General features: G+C 38.2%; 1 protein-coding gene across 4 annotated transcripts in view; it reads right to left on the reverse strand.

Moving 5' to 3' along the window:
* Positions 1–14,128, reverse strand: part of KYAT3 (kynurenine aminotransferase 3) — a 71,329-nt gene that overhangs the window by 15,637 nt on the left and 41,564 nt on the right. For all 4 annotated transcript variants that reach the window (XM_006934884.5, XM_006934885.5, XM_019837387.3 and 1 more), the window contains exons 6-10: positions 11,426–11,512; positions 10,056–10,181; positions 9,836–9,956; positions 2,440–2,516; positions 938–1,027 (exon numbers count right to left, since the gene is read on the reverse strand). In XM_006934884.5, the coding sequence (XP_006934946.1) occupies positions 938–1,027; positions 2,440–2,516; positions 9,836–9,956; positions 10,056–10,181; positions 11,426–11,512 (501 nt within the window). The remainder of the gene's footprint in view (positions 1–937; positions 1,028–2,439; positions 2,517–9,835; positions 9,957–10,055; positions 10,182–11,425; positions 11,513–14,128) is intronic.

Consider the following 14,128-nt stretch of genomic DNA (forward strand, 5'->3'; position numbering starts at 1 on the left):
ACTCTGTATGTTGCTCTTTTAACCTTATAGTATATTCTGGAAATCTTTCCATATCGATAATTATAGAGCTTCCTCCTTCTTTCCCTCTCTCTTTCCTTTCTTTTCATTTTTAAATAGTCATGGTGACAGACAGAATAATGGACCCCAAAAGTGTCTAGGTGTTAAAACCCAGAACCTATAAATATGTTACTCTACATAGTAAAATAAACTTTGCAAATGAGGTTTAAATAAGGATCTCAAAACGCAGAGATTATCTTGGATTATTCATGGGCCTAATACAATCATAAGGATCCTTGTATGGGAAAGAAGGTAGCAGGAGAGTCAGAATCATGTTAGAGTTATGTGACCTCAAGCCAAGGAATGTGAGTAGCCCCTAGAAGATGGAAAAGACAAGCAACGAATACGCCCTTACAACCTGCAGAAGGAACACCAGTATGGAGACACCTTGTTTTTAGCCCTGTAAGACCCATTTCAGACTGTCGACCTCCAGAACTGTAAGATTAAAAATTTGTGTTGTTTTAAGTCACTAAGTTTGTGGTAATTTGTCACAGAGAAATGGGAAACTAATGCAAAACTCAGATAATATTTAAATGTTTGGCTAGACCATGGTTTATTTAATTGCCAGTGGATGGATAATGTGCATCCCCTATCTTCTGCAATGAATGGCCACGCACATACAGAGCTTCTTGCTTCTCATGTTTACAGATAATAGCAACAGAGTAAACTCCCAGAAGATGGATTCCTGCTTTGGAGCACATGCACATCTATAATTTTGCTTGGTGTTGTCACTGTCCTTCACAGAGTCTGTTCTACTTTGCAATCCCACCAGTGTTCAAAGCTAAAACTCAATGATTTTAAACAAACAAACCCAAAAACCATTCTAGTAACACCTTCACCAAAAGACCATGCTTCAACCCCAAGTTACTCTAACACCTACCTGTAAAGGTGTAGCACAAGTATAAACAGTGTTTTGTTGAACTGTCTGTAAATGTTTTATCAAATGATTAGGACCAATGGACCAGCCAAGCTGAAAAAGGAAAAAAAGAAAAGCAGATTTCAGAAAGTGAATCTAACTGTATGTATTAAATCTGATAGAGTAGCTCAGCTTAATGTAATTATTAAACATATGTAATTCTAAAATGTTCACTCTATGAAAGTAGTGTAGTTATTAGTATTTGCTCATCATTTCAACACTGTTCTGTGGGAAAGTTTCCCACCGGAGTCACTAAACTCTGTCTTCAGAAGGTAAATAGTGCCCACAATCATTATAACCCTTTTCTTTTCTAATTCGCTACTTCTGAAGGTCTAAAAACTCATAACAAAGCTTATTTGAATTAGATAAAAGTAACTCTGAATGAGGGCCTAAGGGACTCTTCTATAATTTGATTCTGCAGGCCCCATTTTTGATACTCCTTGCTTCTTGGCCATGTTCAGGATAGGGCTGGTTGGAAGATAATCAAGCTTCAACTGGGTAAATTGTTAATGTATTACATAGTGCAGTGCTTAAGTACATAAATTCTGAAGCTGGATTGCCTGGCTGGCTTGAGTTTATTAGCAGTATAACCTCAGGCAACTTACTTAACTTCTCTTACTAGTTTTATTATCTATAAAATGGGGATAATAAATTATACTCACTTCATAATGCCATTGTGAGAATGAGTATGTGTAAAGCACTTAGAACCTGGCACATAGTAAGTGCCAAAATATTAGCTATTATTATGTATTATGTTTTTCCTCCTTTTTTATTAATCTGCAATAATCTGAACATTCTTTGCAAAGAAGAGTGCCATTGGTTGGTTACTTATAAAATGAAAAATGACTATTTTTCTGCCATTTGCAATAACATGGATGGAGCTACAGAGTATTATGCTAAGTGAAATAAGTCAAGAGAAAGGCAAATACCATGTGATTTCACTCATTTGTGGAATTTAAGAAACAAAACAAATGAGCAAAGGAAAAAAAGAGAGAGAGAGAGAGACAAACCCAAGAAATGGATGTGTAGCTAGAGAGAACAAACCGAGTGTTAGTGGACGGGAGTGGAGGTGTGGGGGGATGGGGTAAATAGGTGATGGGGATTTAAGAGGGCATCTGTGATGAGCACTGGGTATAGTAATGAAGTGATGAATCACTAAATTCTATACCTGAAACTAATATTACAGTGTATATTAACTAACTAGACTTTAAATAAAATTTTAAAAAACTTAAAAAAAAAAAGAAAGAAATGATTAGGTCTCAAAAAGGAGAAAGGTCAACAGGAAAGCTGAATGAGTAAACAAAAGGTCAGTAAGTACAAAAACCTGGGAAAACTGAACATATATGCATTTAACACACACACACACACACACACACACACACACATACACACACACTCTCTCTCTCTCTCTCTGCAAGAAGTAAAATACGTGTCTGTTTTCAAGCAATTATTCTTTTGCATCTTACCTTCCAGCCAGTTACACTGAAAGTCTTTCCGGCACTTCCTATCGTTATTGTTCTCTCCCACATACCTGGAAAAGTAGCTAAACCGGAAAAAGAAAAAAAAAAAGGTTAAATAATTGCTTTCCAATCAATCTACATTCAGTATAACTTAAAAACATAAATGTAGTATAATGCAGTCGGTATATTTCAGTAGGTTTTTTAATTTTTTAATGTTTATTTATTTTTGAGAGAGAGAGACAGAGCTTGAGAGGGAAAGGGCCAGAGAGAGAGGGAGACACAGAATCTGAAGTAGGCTCCAGGCTCCGAGCTGTCAGCACAGAGCCCAATGCGGGACTCGAACTCATGAACTGTGAGACCATGACCTGAGCCAAAGTTGGACGCTTAACCAACTGAGCCACCTAGACGCTCCTATTTCAGCAGGTTTTTAAAATATAATGTAACTTTAAGCCAAACATAGTTGAAAATGTCACAGTGCTTAAAAATACTGCATAGTATGTGATAGATTAAATAATGTTAACGAGCAAAATCACTTCCAGGGTCAGAAGTGGCAGAGGTGTCAGTAGGCAGCGTTCCAGGCAGTGGTTGCACAGTCGTGGCGTGGCACCTGGTGCTCAGTGTCAGTGGTAGCTGTGCATTCACTAATACTGCACTCTTCCTGTGGCACCATTTTGATTGTGGTCCTGACCATTGTTGACTCGCCTCTACTCTGCCCCTTTTCCGAGTCTACCTCTACAGGATTCCTAAGACAATGTTTCTTAAAATGTGGTTCTCACACCAGTACTAGCAATATCAATGGGGAACTTGTGAGGAAGGTAAACTATTGGACCATATCTCAGATCTCCTCAATCAGAAACTCTGGGGGTAGGGCCCCGCGATGCATGTGTGCATGTGTGTTTTGGTAACAATTTTAAGATCTATATCCCACACCATAAAATTTACTTATTTAAATTGTCTAATTCAATGGTTTTTAGTATATCTGCAGAGCTGGGCAACCAGTTTTAGAACATTTTTTCACCCCAAAAGCCCATACCTTTTAGGTATCACCCCTTAATATCTCCGTGGCCAATAGCCCTAGAACTTGTCTGAATGGAGTTTATTTGGCATACTTATTCTCTCCATAATGCACACCACAGTCTTCTTATACTTCAAAACATCAGCCAGCACTTCAGCACTATGCTACGGGGTCTATTTTAAACAACAAAATCACCATGAAAAGGGCACTTGTTTATAGTATAAGCTGAAATAAGGCAGAGTGTTGCCTTGTTGACCTCAACTGAGAATACACATATTAGGTGACTCAAATTTTTTGCCCCTCTTGGCACGTCTGTGAATGAAGCGCTGTGAGTATTGACTTTGAAGTTACAAATAGATTTCTGCGAGTAGGTGATTCACAAATATGGATTCCACAAATAATGAGAAATGACGGTGTAAACGTTTTCAAGTGATTGACATCTTTAATAAAATCATTCATTCACATACTCATTTGCTTATCAAACATTTATTACCTATGACCAGGTCCCAGGGACTAAGCCATGTCTAAAAGAAACAAAGATGAGAAAAAAGCACATCCTATCTTTGAAGAGCTTATGGTCTAGCGGGGATGGGAGAAAAGTCAAACAACAGTCATATACGGTGTGTAAGTGCTGTAATAGTAAGCGGCATGGAGTATCATGCAAGGACAGAAGGTCTTCGGGGTAGCTTTCTGCAGCCAGTAAAGCTTAAGCTGAGACCTGGAAGACCATGTAGACTTCTGCCAGTCAGAGAAGGGGAGGAAAGGTATTTGGGGCAAAGAGAATGCAGGTAAAATCATACAGGTATAAAATGCAAGAGCTTGTGAATTCTGCCCCAAATTGGTAAATTATTCCCTTGTTAATCTTCGGAGAGTGCTACCTATGCTGCTCTTTGTTCCCTTTTTTTAATGTTTATTTATCTTTTAGAGAGAGCGCACGAGCGGAAAAGGGGGAGAGAGAGAGGGAGACACAGAATCGGAAGCAGGCTCCAGGCTCTGAGCTGTCAGCACAGAGCTTGACGTGGGGCTCGAACTCATGAACCACAAGATCATGACCTGGGCCAAAGTCAGCGCTTGACCAACTGAGCCACCCAGGTGTCCCCCTATGCTGTTCTTTGTATTCCTCAAGTAGTTTAGATGTTAAGTTCTTCACATGCAATCCCATGAGTTTTTCACTCGTTTTTCAGAGGTACAGTAGATACTCTTGTATTGTTCTAAGAGTGTTGGTATACATAAAGAGAAAACAAATAGCCATTTCTGTGTGATCTAAGCTACTGTTTTCTTAATCTTCTCATATACAAGCCAAGTGGCTACTAAAATGTAAGGTAGCTAAAGAAATTTCCAAAATGGAAATTCATACATAATCAGTCCATTGTGAAATACCTGCCAATATCTGTAAAGGTAGGAAAACTACATAATCAGGATGTTATAATTGTATTCTCTGTGGAGTAAAACAAAACCCAAAAATAATAAATAAAGAAAATATTTAGAGAATTCAAAGAAAGAATATTCTAACATTTGATATAAATATCCTATCATTTCAAGTTTTGAAACAGTTCTAGTATTCCAAAAGAATACCATGACACATGTCCCACTTTCCTATTTGACCAGAGAAAATCTAAACTATGTATAATGCAGAGTATCACCTCTTTTAAAGTAATAATATGTATCCAAAACCCGGAAAGTCTATTAGTATACACAATATTTAGAAATAAGTTCTTTAAGGGGCACCTGAGTGGCTCTGTCGGTTAAGCATCTGTCTTCTGCTCAGGTCATGATCTCACCATTCCTGAGTTCCAGCCCTGCGTCAGGCTCTGTGCTGAAAGCTCAGAGCCTGGAGCCTGTTTCAGATTCTGTGTTTCGCTCTCTTTCTCTGCTCCTCCCCTGCTTGTGCTCTGTCTCTCTCTCTCTCACAAATAAATAAACATGAAAATCAGAAATAAATTCTTTGAAATTAAGAATTACCCCGAGAAACGAATACAATCCTAACATGTTTTCTTAAGTTATATCCAAAGGAAATCAAAACCACCCACATGTCAAATGTAGGTTTCATTCACAAAACATCAATGTAATAGTTTTGGTATAATATTTTTTTGAAAAGAGCTAAGCAATTTTGATGGCTATTTTAGCCATTTTAAAAAATGGATGTCTTTTTTCAAGCAGTAAGCTAATCAACTGAATAACTTACAAGGAATTTTATATTATTTGTCTAAATGCCAAAAGATTAGTACATCAATATAAATGTATTAATATCTTTTTTTTTTATAGAAGAGAGGTTTCTCTGTTGACTGACATGTCATTTTACAGAAATGCAGAGACATCATTTGAATCAAGAATCTGATCCAAGACAAATTCTACTACTTCATTAAAAAGGGCCCTAAGGAATTTTTTTAAAACATCTGGATGTTCATATCCTCTCCGAGACTTGGGGAGCCACAGAAATTAAAGCAAACAGGTAGAACAGAAGCCACAACACTGTGTGTGAACCTAGAAGAAAAAAAAATCTTTGCATGTCTGATCATTTTTAAAAAATGGTACCTAGGAGTGCCTGGCTGGCTCAGTTGGTAGAGCATGCCACTCTTGATCTCAGGGTTGTGAGTTCAAGCTCCATGCTGGACATAGTGATTACTTACAAAACACAACCTAGGGGCACCTGGCTGGCTGGCTGGCTGGCATGTGAATCTTGGTCTCAGGGTTGAGTTCAAGCCCCATGGTGGTCGTAGAGATTACTTACAGGCATAAATAAAAGTAAAAAGGAAAACTGATATCTAGTATTAAGCTTAGGTTGCATTTGTATCTGAAAGGCAAGTGGTCATTGCACTTCTCATTTATGACCCGTAGTCCTTAAATCAGCTGCAGCAGCAATAACAGTTATTTACAGGTGGCTTAGGCTTCAACAGAAGTCAGATAAAGATTATAGACAGAAGGAAGAGTGCTACCCCAGGGAAAATGGCCTCAGTGAAAGCATGAGGGTGATGCTAATTCACGATGTATGGCTGGAAAGCTTTATTGTGTTTTATTAAAGAACTACTATCACACTCTGCAGATTAATGGAATAGTCACTTTGCATCTTTCGTGTATTCATATTTGATAGAATACCTAAGTTTTCATGGAACCAAACCACTCCCTAAATAATGAAATAGTGAATTCATTTTTTTTCTTGTTTTAACTTTATGGGCTGTTATAACAACTAAAATATCTGAGTTAAAAATATAGGTCTTGGGGCACCTGGGTGGCTCAGTCAGTTAAGCGTCCAACTTCAGATTCTGTGTCTCCTTCTCTGTTCCTCTCCCACTCACACTCTGTATCTCTCTCTCTCTCTCAAAAATAAAGATTAAACATATATATATTTTTAAATATATAGGTCTTGATATCCTTAGCAAGTAATATGTGTTACACTTTTACTATGAAGGGCTTACATGAGGTTTAAACAATATAATAAAGGTTTAAACAATAACTCAAGATCATTTAAAGTTATCTATTGAAAAATATTGCTGAACTTAGTTAACTAAAACTCTAAGGATTTGAGACATTATCACTTAGAAATGAATATATGTGTTGAGTACAAAATTATATTTATTAATTAGCTAGATGCCTATTCCTCTGTTTAATTGTTAAAAATTACAAAAAAGGGGTGCCTGGGTAGTTCAGTTGGTTAAGTGTCCGACTTCAGCTCAAGTGATGATCTCATGGTTTGTGAGTTCAAGCCCCGCATCAGGCTCTGCACTGACAACACGGAGCCTGCTTGGGATTCTCTCTTTTTCTCTCTCTCTCCGCCTATCCCCCAATCTCTCTCAGAATAAATGAACTTAAACATTTTTTTTAATTACAAAAAATAATTATTTGTCTATGTTGACCTGATTTTCAACTGGGAATAGTTCAATGATCTCAAACAGAGGTCATCAACAAAAAGGGTGAACGAAGGTGAACTCTGATGCAATTTTGACATGAAACAGCAGTTTGCTGTGTTGAGGCACCATGCCTTGCACATCTCTGGCTGCCTTCTCTGTTTATCAATTCTCCCTGAGAAAATTCTCTTTCATGGGTTCCACCACCAACAAAATTTTGATGACTGCCAAAACCCTTTCCCCTCATGATTTGATCCTAACTGTCAGGCCTATAATTCTACTTGTCTCCAGACATCTTCTCTTCTAGGCCTCATAGAGACTGAAACTTAGCAAGACTAAAGAAAGCATGAGAGGCAGGAATATTCCTTACTCCCCACAAAGCTGCCCCTCCTCTGTACACGTCCACCTCTGCTTACAGGTCTCACCACTGCTGACGGGGCTGGGCCAGAAATTTCAGAATCCCACTGGCTGGTTCCCTTCCCACCTTCAGATGCTATACTCTGCCCTATTGTTGACTTCTAAATAGCCCACCTGTGTCAACTCCACTGCTAGGGCATCTAACTCACTTCAGGTCCTCGCCTGTAACTGGTTCTTACCTTATAAAACAAATCCAATCAAGGAACCCATTCCCTTGTCTTGGTACACCTCCTGCAGTAGTTCTCAAATTATGCTTCACTGGAACTTTGGTGATCAAATTAATGTGTAGAATTTTTTTTTTTAATCAATTTTAAGTTTTCCTCCATGAAATTTTCTCAAGCACCTAAAGTACTACCATTTATCTGACAGTGTATGCTACCAACAGTGAAACAAATGAACATTTAGTGAGAGGCAAAATCAGAAAAACTCTGATCTGTATCAATGGCTCTTTGTACAAATATGCACACAACCGGGATTTTTATATTGACTCCTTCTAATTATTAAGTTTCTATTAAGAAAATTGCTTCTAGTTTCAGGATGGAAGGCAACGTATCTCTACAATGTGAACATTGTGGCTTCAAGGTGCTCTACACTAACATTGAGTTTCAGAACCACTTACCTCCTCAACAAGTTTAAACTTTGTTCTCATAATCAAGATTGTCAGAATTACTCTACTTTTCCATTATCATCTGTGACTGTTATAACATATCCTCATAAACCACTTGCCCTAATCTTAAGTATATCTTGATCTGTTATGCCTTCTTGCCTCAGTCCACATTAGTTTATCTGATAGGAATTTTAATGTTTTTAATTTTTAATTTTTATTTTTTGAAGGAGAGAGAGACAGAGCATGAGGGGGGGAGGAGCAGAGCGAGAGGGAGACACAGAATTTGAAGCAGGCTCCAGGCTCTAAGCTGTCAGCACAGAGCCTGATGCGGGGCTTGAACTCACGAACTGTGAGATCATGACCTGAGCTGAAGTCAGACGCTTAACTGACTGAGCCCCCCAGGTGCCCCCTGATAGGAATTTTATTTGTACCTCTCTGCTTAACAAATTCCATCTTTTGCCCACTCCTCTGTTGATCTTCCCAAGCAGCTGCTTTGTCCTCCATATTTCTACACTTTAAAACGTACCACAGGGATAATTATGATATATGAAACAACTATTTATATACAAGCGCACTAATTTATTTATTGATATCTGCCACAGTGATTTCAGTTTTTCTTCCCTTATCTCCTTCATATTTCCTATTCATTTCTTCATCAATTACTTTCTGATTACCTAACACGTGCAAGATCCTATCCTAGAAACTGCACATTCAGAAGTCACTAAAACAAACAAATATCCTATGTTCCAGCAGGTTAGAAGTAAACTATATAAAAGTAAACTATATATATTATTATAATAGAAAAAACAAAACACAACAACAAAGAAAATAAAGCAAAGCAAATTCTGGAAGAAAGACTTATAACTATCTTAAATGTGGCCATAAAAACTGGTATCTGAATAAAGCCCTGGGGGAGATTGAGCCATGTGGATATTTGGGGGAAAAGTGTTTCCAGGCATAGAAAGGGCAAATGTACAGACCCAAAGGCTGCAACCCAGCATATAGTCTTATGGTTGATATCAGTTTAGATAACCCCAGAAGACACCGAGGCAGGGTGTCTTGGGAGATGGCAGGGTAGTAATGATGAAACCTCAGGCAAGAGCCAAGCAGCAATAGCTTACTCGCCCTGCAATTTTCTCCTGTCGACTTGGCATTTTGGCAACTTGCTCAGCAGAGACAGTCCAACTTGGGAACAAGTAAGCTCCCTGTATCTTATGTACCATGTAATAGATGCATTCTTGATAAAAAGCCAAGGATATGGGCAAAAGTATAACTTCTCTGGTTTCATACCCTTATAGTATGATCCAAAAATCTCTTCCCCAAAGTTTGTACTGCTTGTCTTTCAGTCTGTTTATTAATTCACTCAAGCATCATTTATCCAAATCCCATTTAAGTGCTCACACAGACCGATACCCATTTCAAGGACTATTTTAAAGCTGTTCTGGGATCCCTTCCAATCAGTTGTTCCACATGTGCCCAAACACATTTAGATTTGTGACTCTACGTAATAATCAGTACCTATTTTTACATGTTTATTTCCAGTATATACAAGCCATTCATAAACCTCATCACTGATGCAGAGTGTGTCATATTTGATGCAAAGGTCAGCAATTACTTGGAGTTCTTCTTTGGTATATACCTATATGTATTAAAGAAAACAAAAGAGCAGAGCCAATTATGATTCAACATGTGAGACAATGATAGGTCAGAAGACTGTATAAAGAGATCAAAGACTCACCTTGCCAATGGGGTTATGTGGAGTATTCAGTATAATCGCTTTGGTTTTGGAGTTAAACTTACTTGCCAGTTCTTGAGGATCCAATGTCCAGTCAGAACTAGACCATTTTTTCCCATCGACAGGTTTCTATGTATGAAGAATCAAGATGTGATTTAATCCAATTAATTCATGTTTGCTGTCTTAAAAATAAATAACCTAATGGCACAGGGTGGCGGGGCAGAGTAGAGAAAGGCATGGCAAAGGTAACTGAATAAATGACTAACAAAGAAAATAGAAATAACTAAGCTTTCATTCTGCCTTAAGAGCCCAAGAGGACTTAAGTCTCATGCTCACACCTAGTAAATGGGAAAATAAACTCTGTCAACATAAACAGCTGTTAAAGTATGTACATGCCTTCAAAGGAGCCAGCTATAACTATGGTTAACATGTCTGAGACTGTAAGGCTACTACAAGATTCTGTGATTCACCTTAGTGTATTACTTATTATAGTAAGATGTTTAAAAAAGACAATAGTAGCATACTTTATTAAATTCCTTAGTAGCAAAATTAAAAAAAAAATAATTCATTCATAATTCTGAGATCAGACGAGATCGGGCACATTCAGGGTGGTTTGTCCTTAGACAATTCATTCATAATTCAACAAGCATTTATAAAGCACCCAGCATATACCCTACACTGTTAGTCACTAGGGAGCAAGGCTATAAAAGTGAGTTAGAAATGGTCTCTGGAGTGCCTGGCTGGCTCAGTTGGGTGGAGTGTGCAATTCTTCATCTCAGAGTTGCAGGTTCGAGCCCCATGTTGGGTGCATATTACTTAAAAATAAAATCTTAAAAAAAAAAAAAGAGGGGCACCTGGGTGGCTGAGATGGTTGAGCATCTATTTTACTCTTGATTTCAGCTCAGGTCTTGATCTCAACGGTTCATGGGTTCGAGCCCCACATCGGATTCTGTGCTGACAGTGTGGAGCCTGCTTGGGAGTCTCTCTCTCTCTCTCTCTCTCTCTCTCTCTCTCTCTCTCTCTCTGCCCCTCCCCTACTCCTGCATGTTCTCTCTCAAAATAAATAAACATTAAAAATGAGAAAAAAAAAAGAATTGGTCTCTGATCTGGTGATGTTCATAGTTTATGGGGGAGACACATAACCACAAAAGAATGTTACATATAGTGTGGATATTGATACAACAGAGACACATGGCAAACACAGGATAAAGCAATAACAGCTGCCCTCTTAAAGATGTTGATTACCTTCAGCCATTGTAGAGATACACAGTAAATCCCAAAATGTAATAAAAGTAGAAACTTCATCAGTGACAAAGCAATTCTGTATATTTTCAAAGCATCTTAAAGTATATGTATCGCATTGGCAAACTTACAGGTCTTAGGGGAACAAAAACAGGTGTTGCTCCAGCCATTCTCACCATGGGCTCATAGCAGTCATAGAAAGGTACTATTACTATGACCTAAAATAAAAACCAAATAAGAATGTAACATATCAATCATTCATTCATTTAAAATATATTGTGTACCTTCATGTGTGAGGTGTTGTCCTACATGCTGAAATGCAGCAATGAAAGAACTGGCCTTCCTTGCCTTCATGCCTGCCTCTTCGTGGGAGAGGACATGGAAGAGACGTTAGAGACAGATGTGTCCAGGGAGTTCTGGCTCTCTTAATGAGATCCACAGAAGGGCTTACAGTGGGGATTCTTGAAATTATATGCAAAACTTTACATGTGCCTAGGTAGATTTTTCTGGGGAAAGAGGCCATAATTCCCATCACATCCTCCAAAGAATGTTCCAGCCAAAAACATGAAGAATTTCTTTAAATTTTAAATGACAAACAAACAAAAAAATCAGGGAGGAGCAGAAGCAAAAGACTCTGAGGAAAGATAACAGCAATGCTCTCCATTATGGAGAAGTAATTTATAAGTATTATCCTGAGAATAAAGATGTTTCCCTTTGGTCAAAAGCACTCCAAAACAAATAGTGGACGCAGGGAGACTAGTTAAGATGCTACTGTTATTGTCTGATACCCTCAGTTTCCCTCTGGTGACTTATACCTAGCTAGATTCAGTCTTTTTTCCCAATCTCTTGAGATATATTCCTTGTTCCTTTGCCCCTACATGCTCTCTCTCAGTCACCCGTGGGCTGGCTTTTAGGTCAGTGGGCCAATCCAACCAGTCCCTTTGGTATTCCACCCAGAGTCCACCAGCTTGGATCTAAGTAAGCATCCCTGATTTTTTACTTTTCTGTAAAGAAAGTCTGAACACATAATTTATATCTTTTATGTATATTCAATTTTTATTATCTTTTTAAACCTAACAATATTACATGAAAACTTCATATTATTACAGTTTTAATATTTATTATCTTTTAAGGAATTTTTTTTGATGTTTATTTATTTTTGAGAGAGATAGAGGCAGTGCGAGAGGGGAAGGGCCAGGGCTGGAGGGAGAGGGAGACACAGAATCTGAAGCAGGCTCCAGGGTCTGAGCTGTCAGCACAGAGCCTGATGTGGAGCTTGAACTCACGGACCAGGAGATCATGACCTGAGCCGAAGTTGGACACTTAACTGACTGAGCCACCCAGGCGCCAACCCCCACCCCCTGCTGTTTTTTTTTTTTTAATATTTATTATCTTAATGGCTATTTGGGAGTCTACTGAATTCTAGAATAAGTTTTAATCGTTTTCTTATATACATAACAATGCTATATTTATTTGTGTGTGTAGTTTCTCTATTTTTAAAAAATGTTTATTTTGAGAGAGAGAGAAAAAGTGCAGAGAGAGGCAGAGAGAGGGAGAGAGAGAATCCCAAGCAGGCTCCACACTCACTGCAGAGCCCAATGTGGGGCTCAATCCCACAACCGTGAGACCACGACCCACACCAAAATCAAAAGTCAGATGCTTAATTGACAGAGCCACCCAGGTGCCCCTGTAGTTTCTCTATTTTTAAACAGTTGAATAAATTCACATGATTGTTATTTTGCTAGATCAAAGAGTTGAAACATTTTTAGGGCACATTATACATACATACAGTCAAACTGCTTTAGGAAATTGGATAACTATAATTTCCTAAGTCAACACTAAGTTGTCTCACTTAACTTTTGTTGGCTAAATTAGTGATATCTAACTGTTGCTCCAAATTTTTTTTTAATGTTTATTTATTTTTGAGAGAGAGACAGAGACAGACAGAGCGTGAATGGGGGGAGGGGCAAAGAGAGAGGGAGACACAGAATTTAAAGCAGGCTCCAGGCTCTGAGCTGTCAGCACAGAGCTTGATGGGGGGCTCGAACCCACAAACTGTGAGACAATGACCTGAGCCGAAGTCGGATGCTTAACCAACTGAACCACCCAGGCACACCACTAACTCTTGTTCTAAATTTGCACATTTAATGTGTATTTCATATGATGTGAAGTAACTCTTCGAGGCCTTTCTCACTAAAGTCACATAAGGCTGTTACATTCTAAAGCCCCTTCGTTTCTACTAGTCATTCAACTCACATGGAGTACCTACTATACAATCTGCTATGTTAGGTGTTAGGTAATGGGAAGTACAAAGAAATGAACTTTGTTTGTTCCCTCTGGGAATGGATCTTTCCCTCAAGGGAACTGTAAGCTCTTAATTAGTCTGTGAAATTCTCAGGGGCCAAGATGACCTATCTTTGAACCCTAGTGAGAAACCTAGTACCTGATTTGAAGTGAGATATAAAAGAAAACTGGGAGGAAGGGAGGTAAAATTGAAAGAATATACTTGATATTCTTTGCTGCAATTTATTTTTATGATGGGAATAATTCCCCTCACTTTCTGAAGAGTATTTATTGAGCACTCAGTATTTTAGGGGCTGGCAGTATAGCAATAAACTTTCTACTGTGAGAGACCATAAACAAGAAAAAAACAGAAGTAAATTAGATAATTTCAGATAATAACAAATACTATAAAGAAAATAAAACAGGTCAATGTGACAGAAAGTGACACTTGTGTGATTTCAAAATATCAGATACAGTGATCAGGGAAGAAAGAATAAAGAAGGTCAAAGGCTGAGCCTCTGGGATGCAAAAAGAGGAAGCAACAAAGGATT

The sequence above is a fragment of the Felis catus genome, chromosome C1 (assembly GCF_018350175.1).
Source record: "Felis catus isolate Fca126 chromosome C1, F.catus_Fca126_mat1.0, whole genome shotgun sequence".
Taxonomy (NCBI): Eukaryota; Metazoa; Chordata; class Mammalia; order Carnivora; family Felidae; genus Felis; species Felis catus.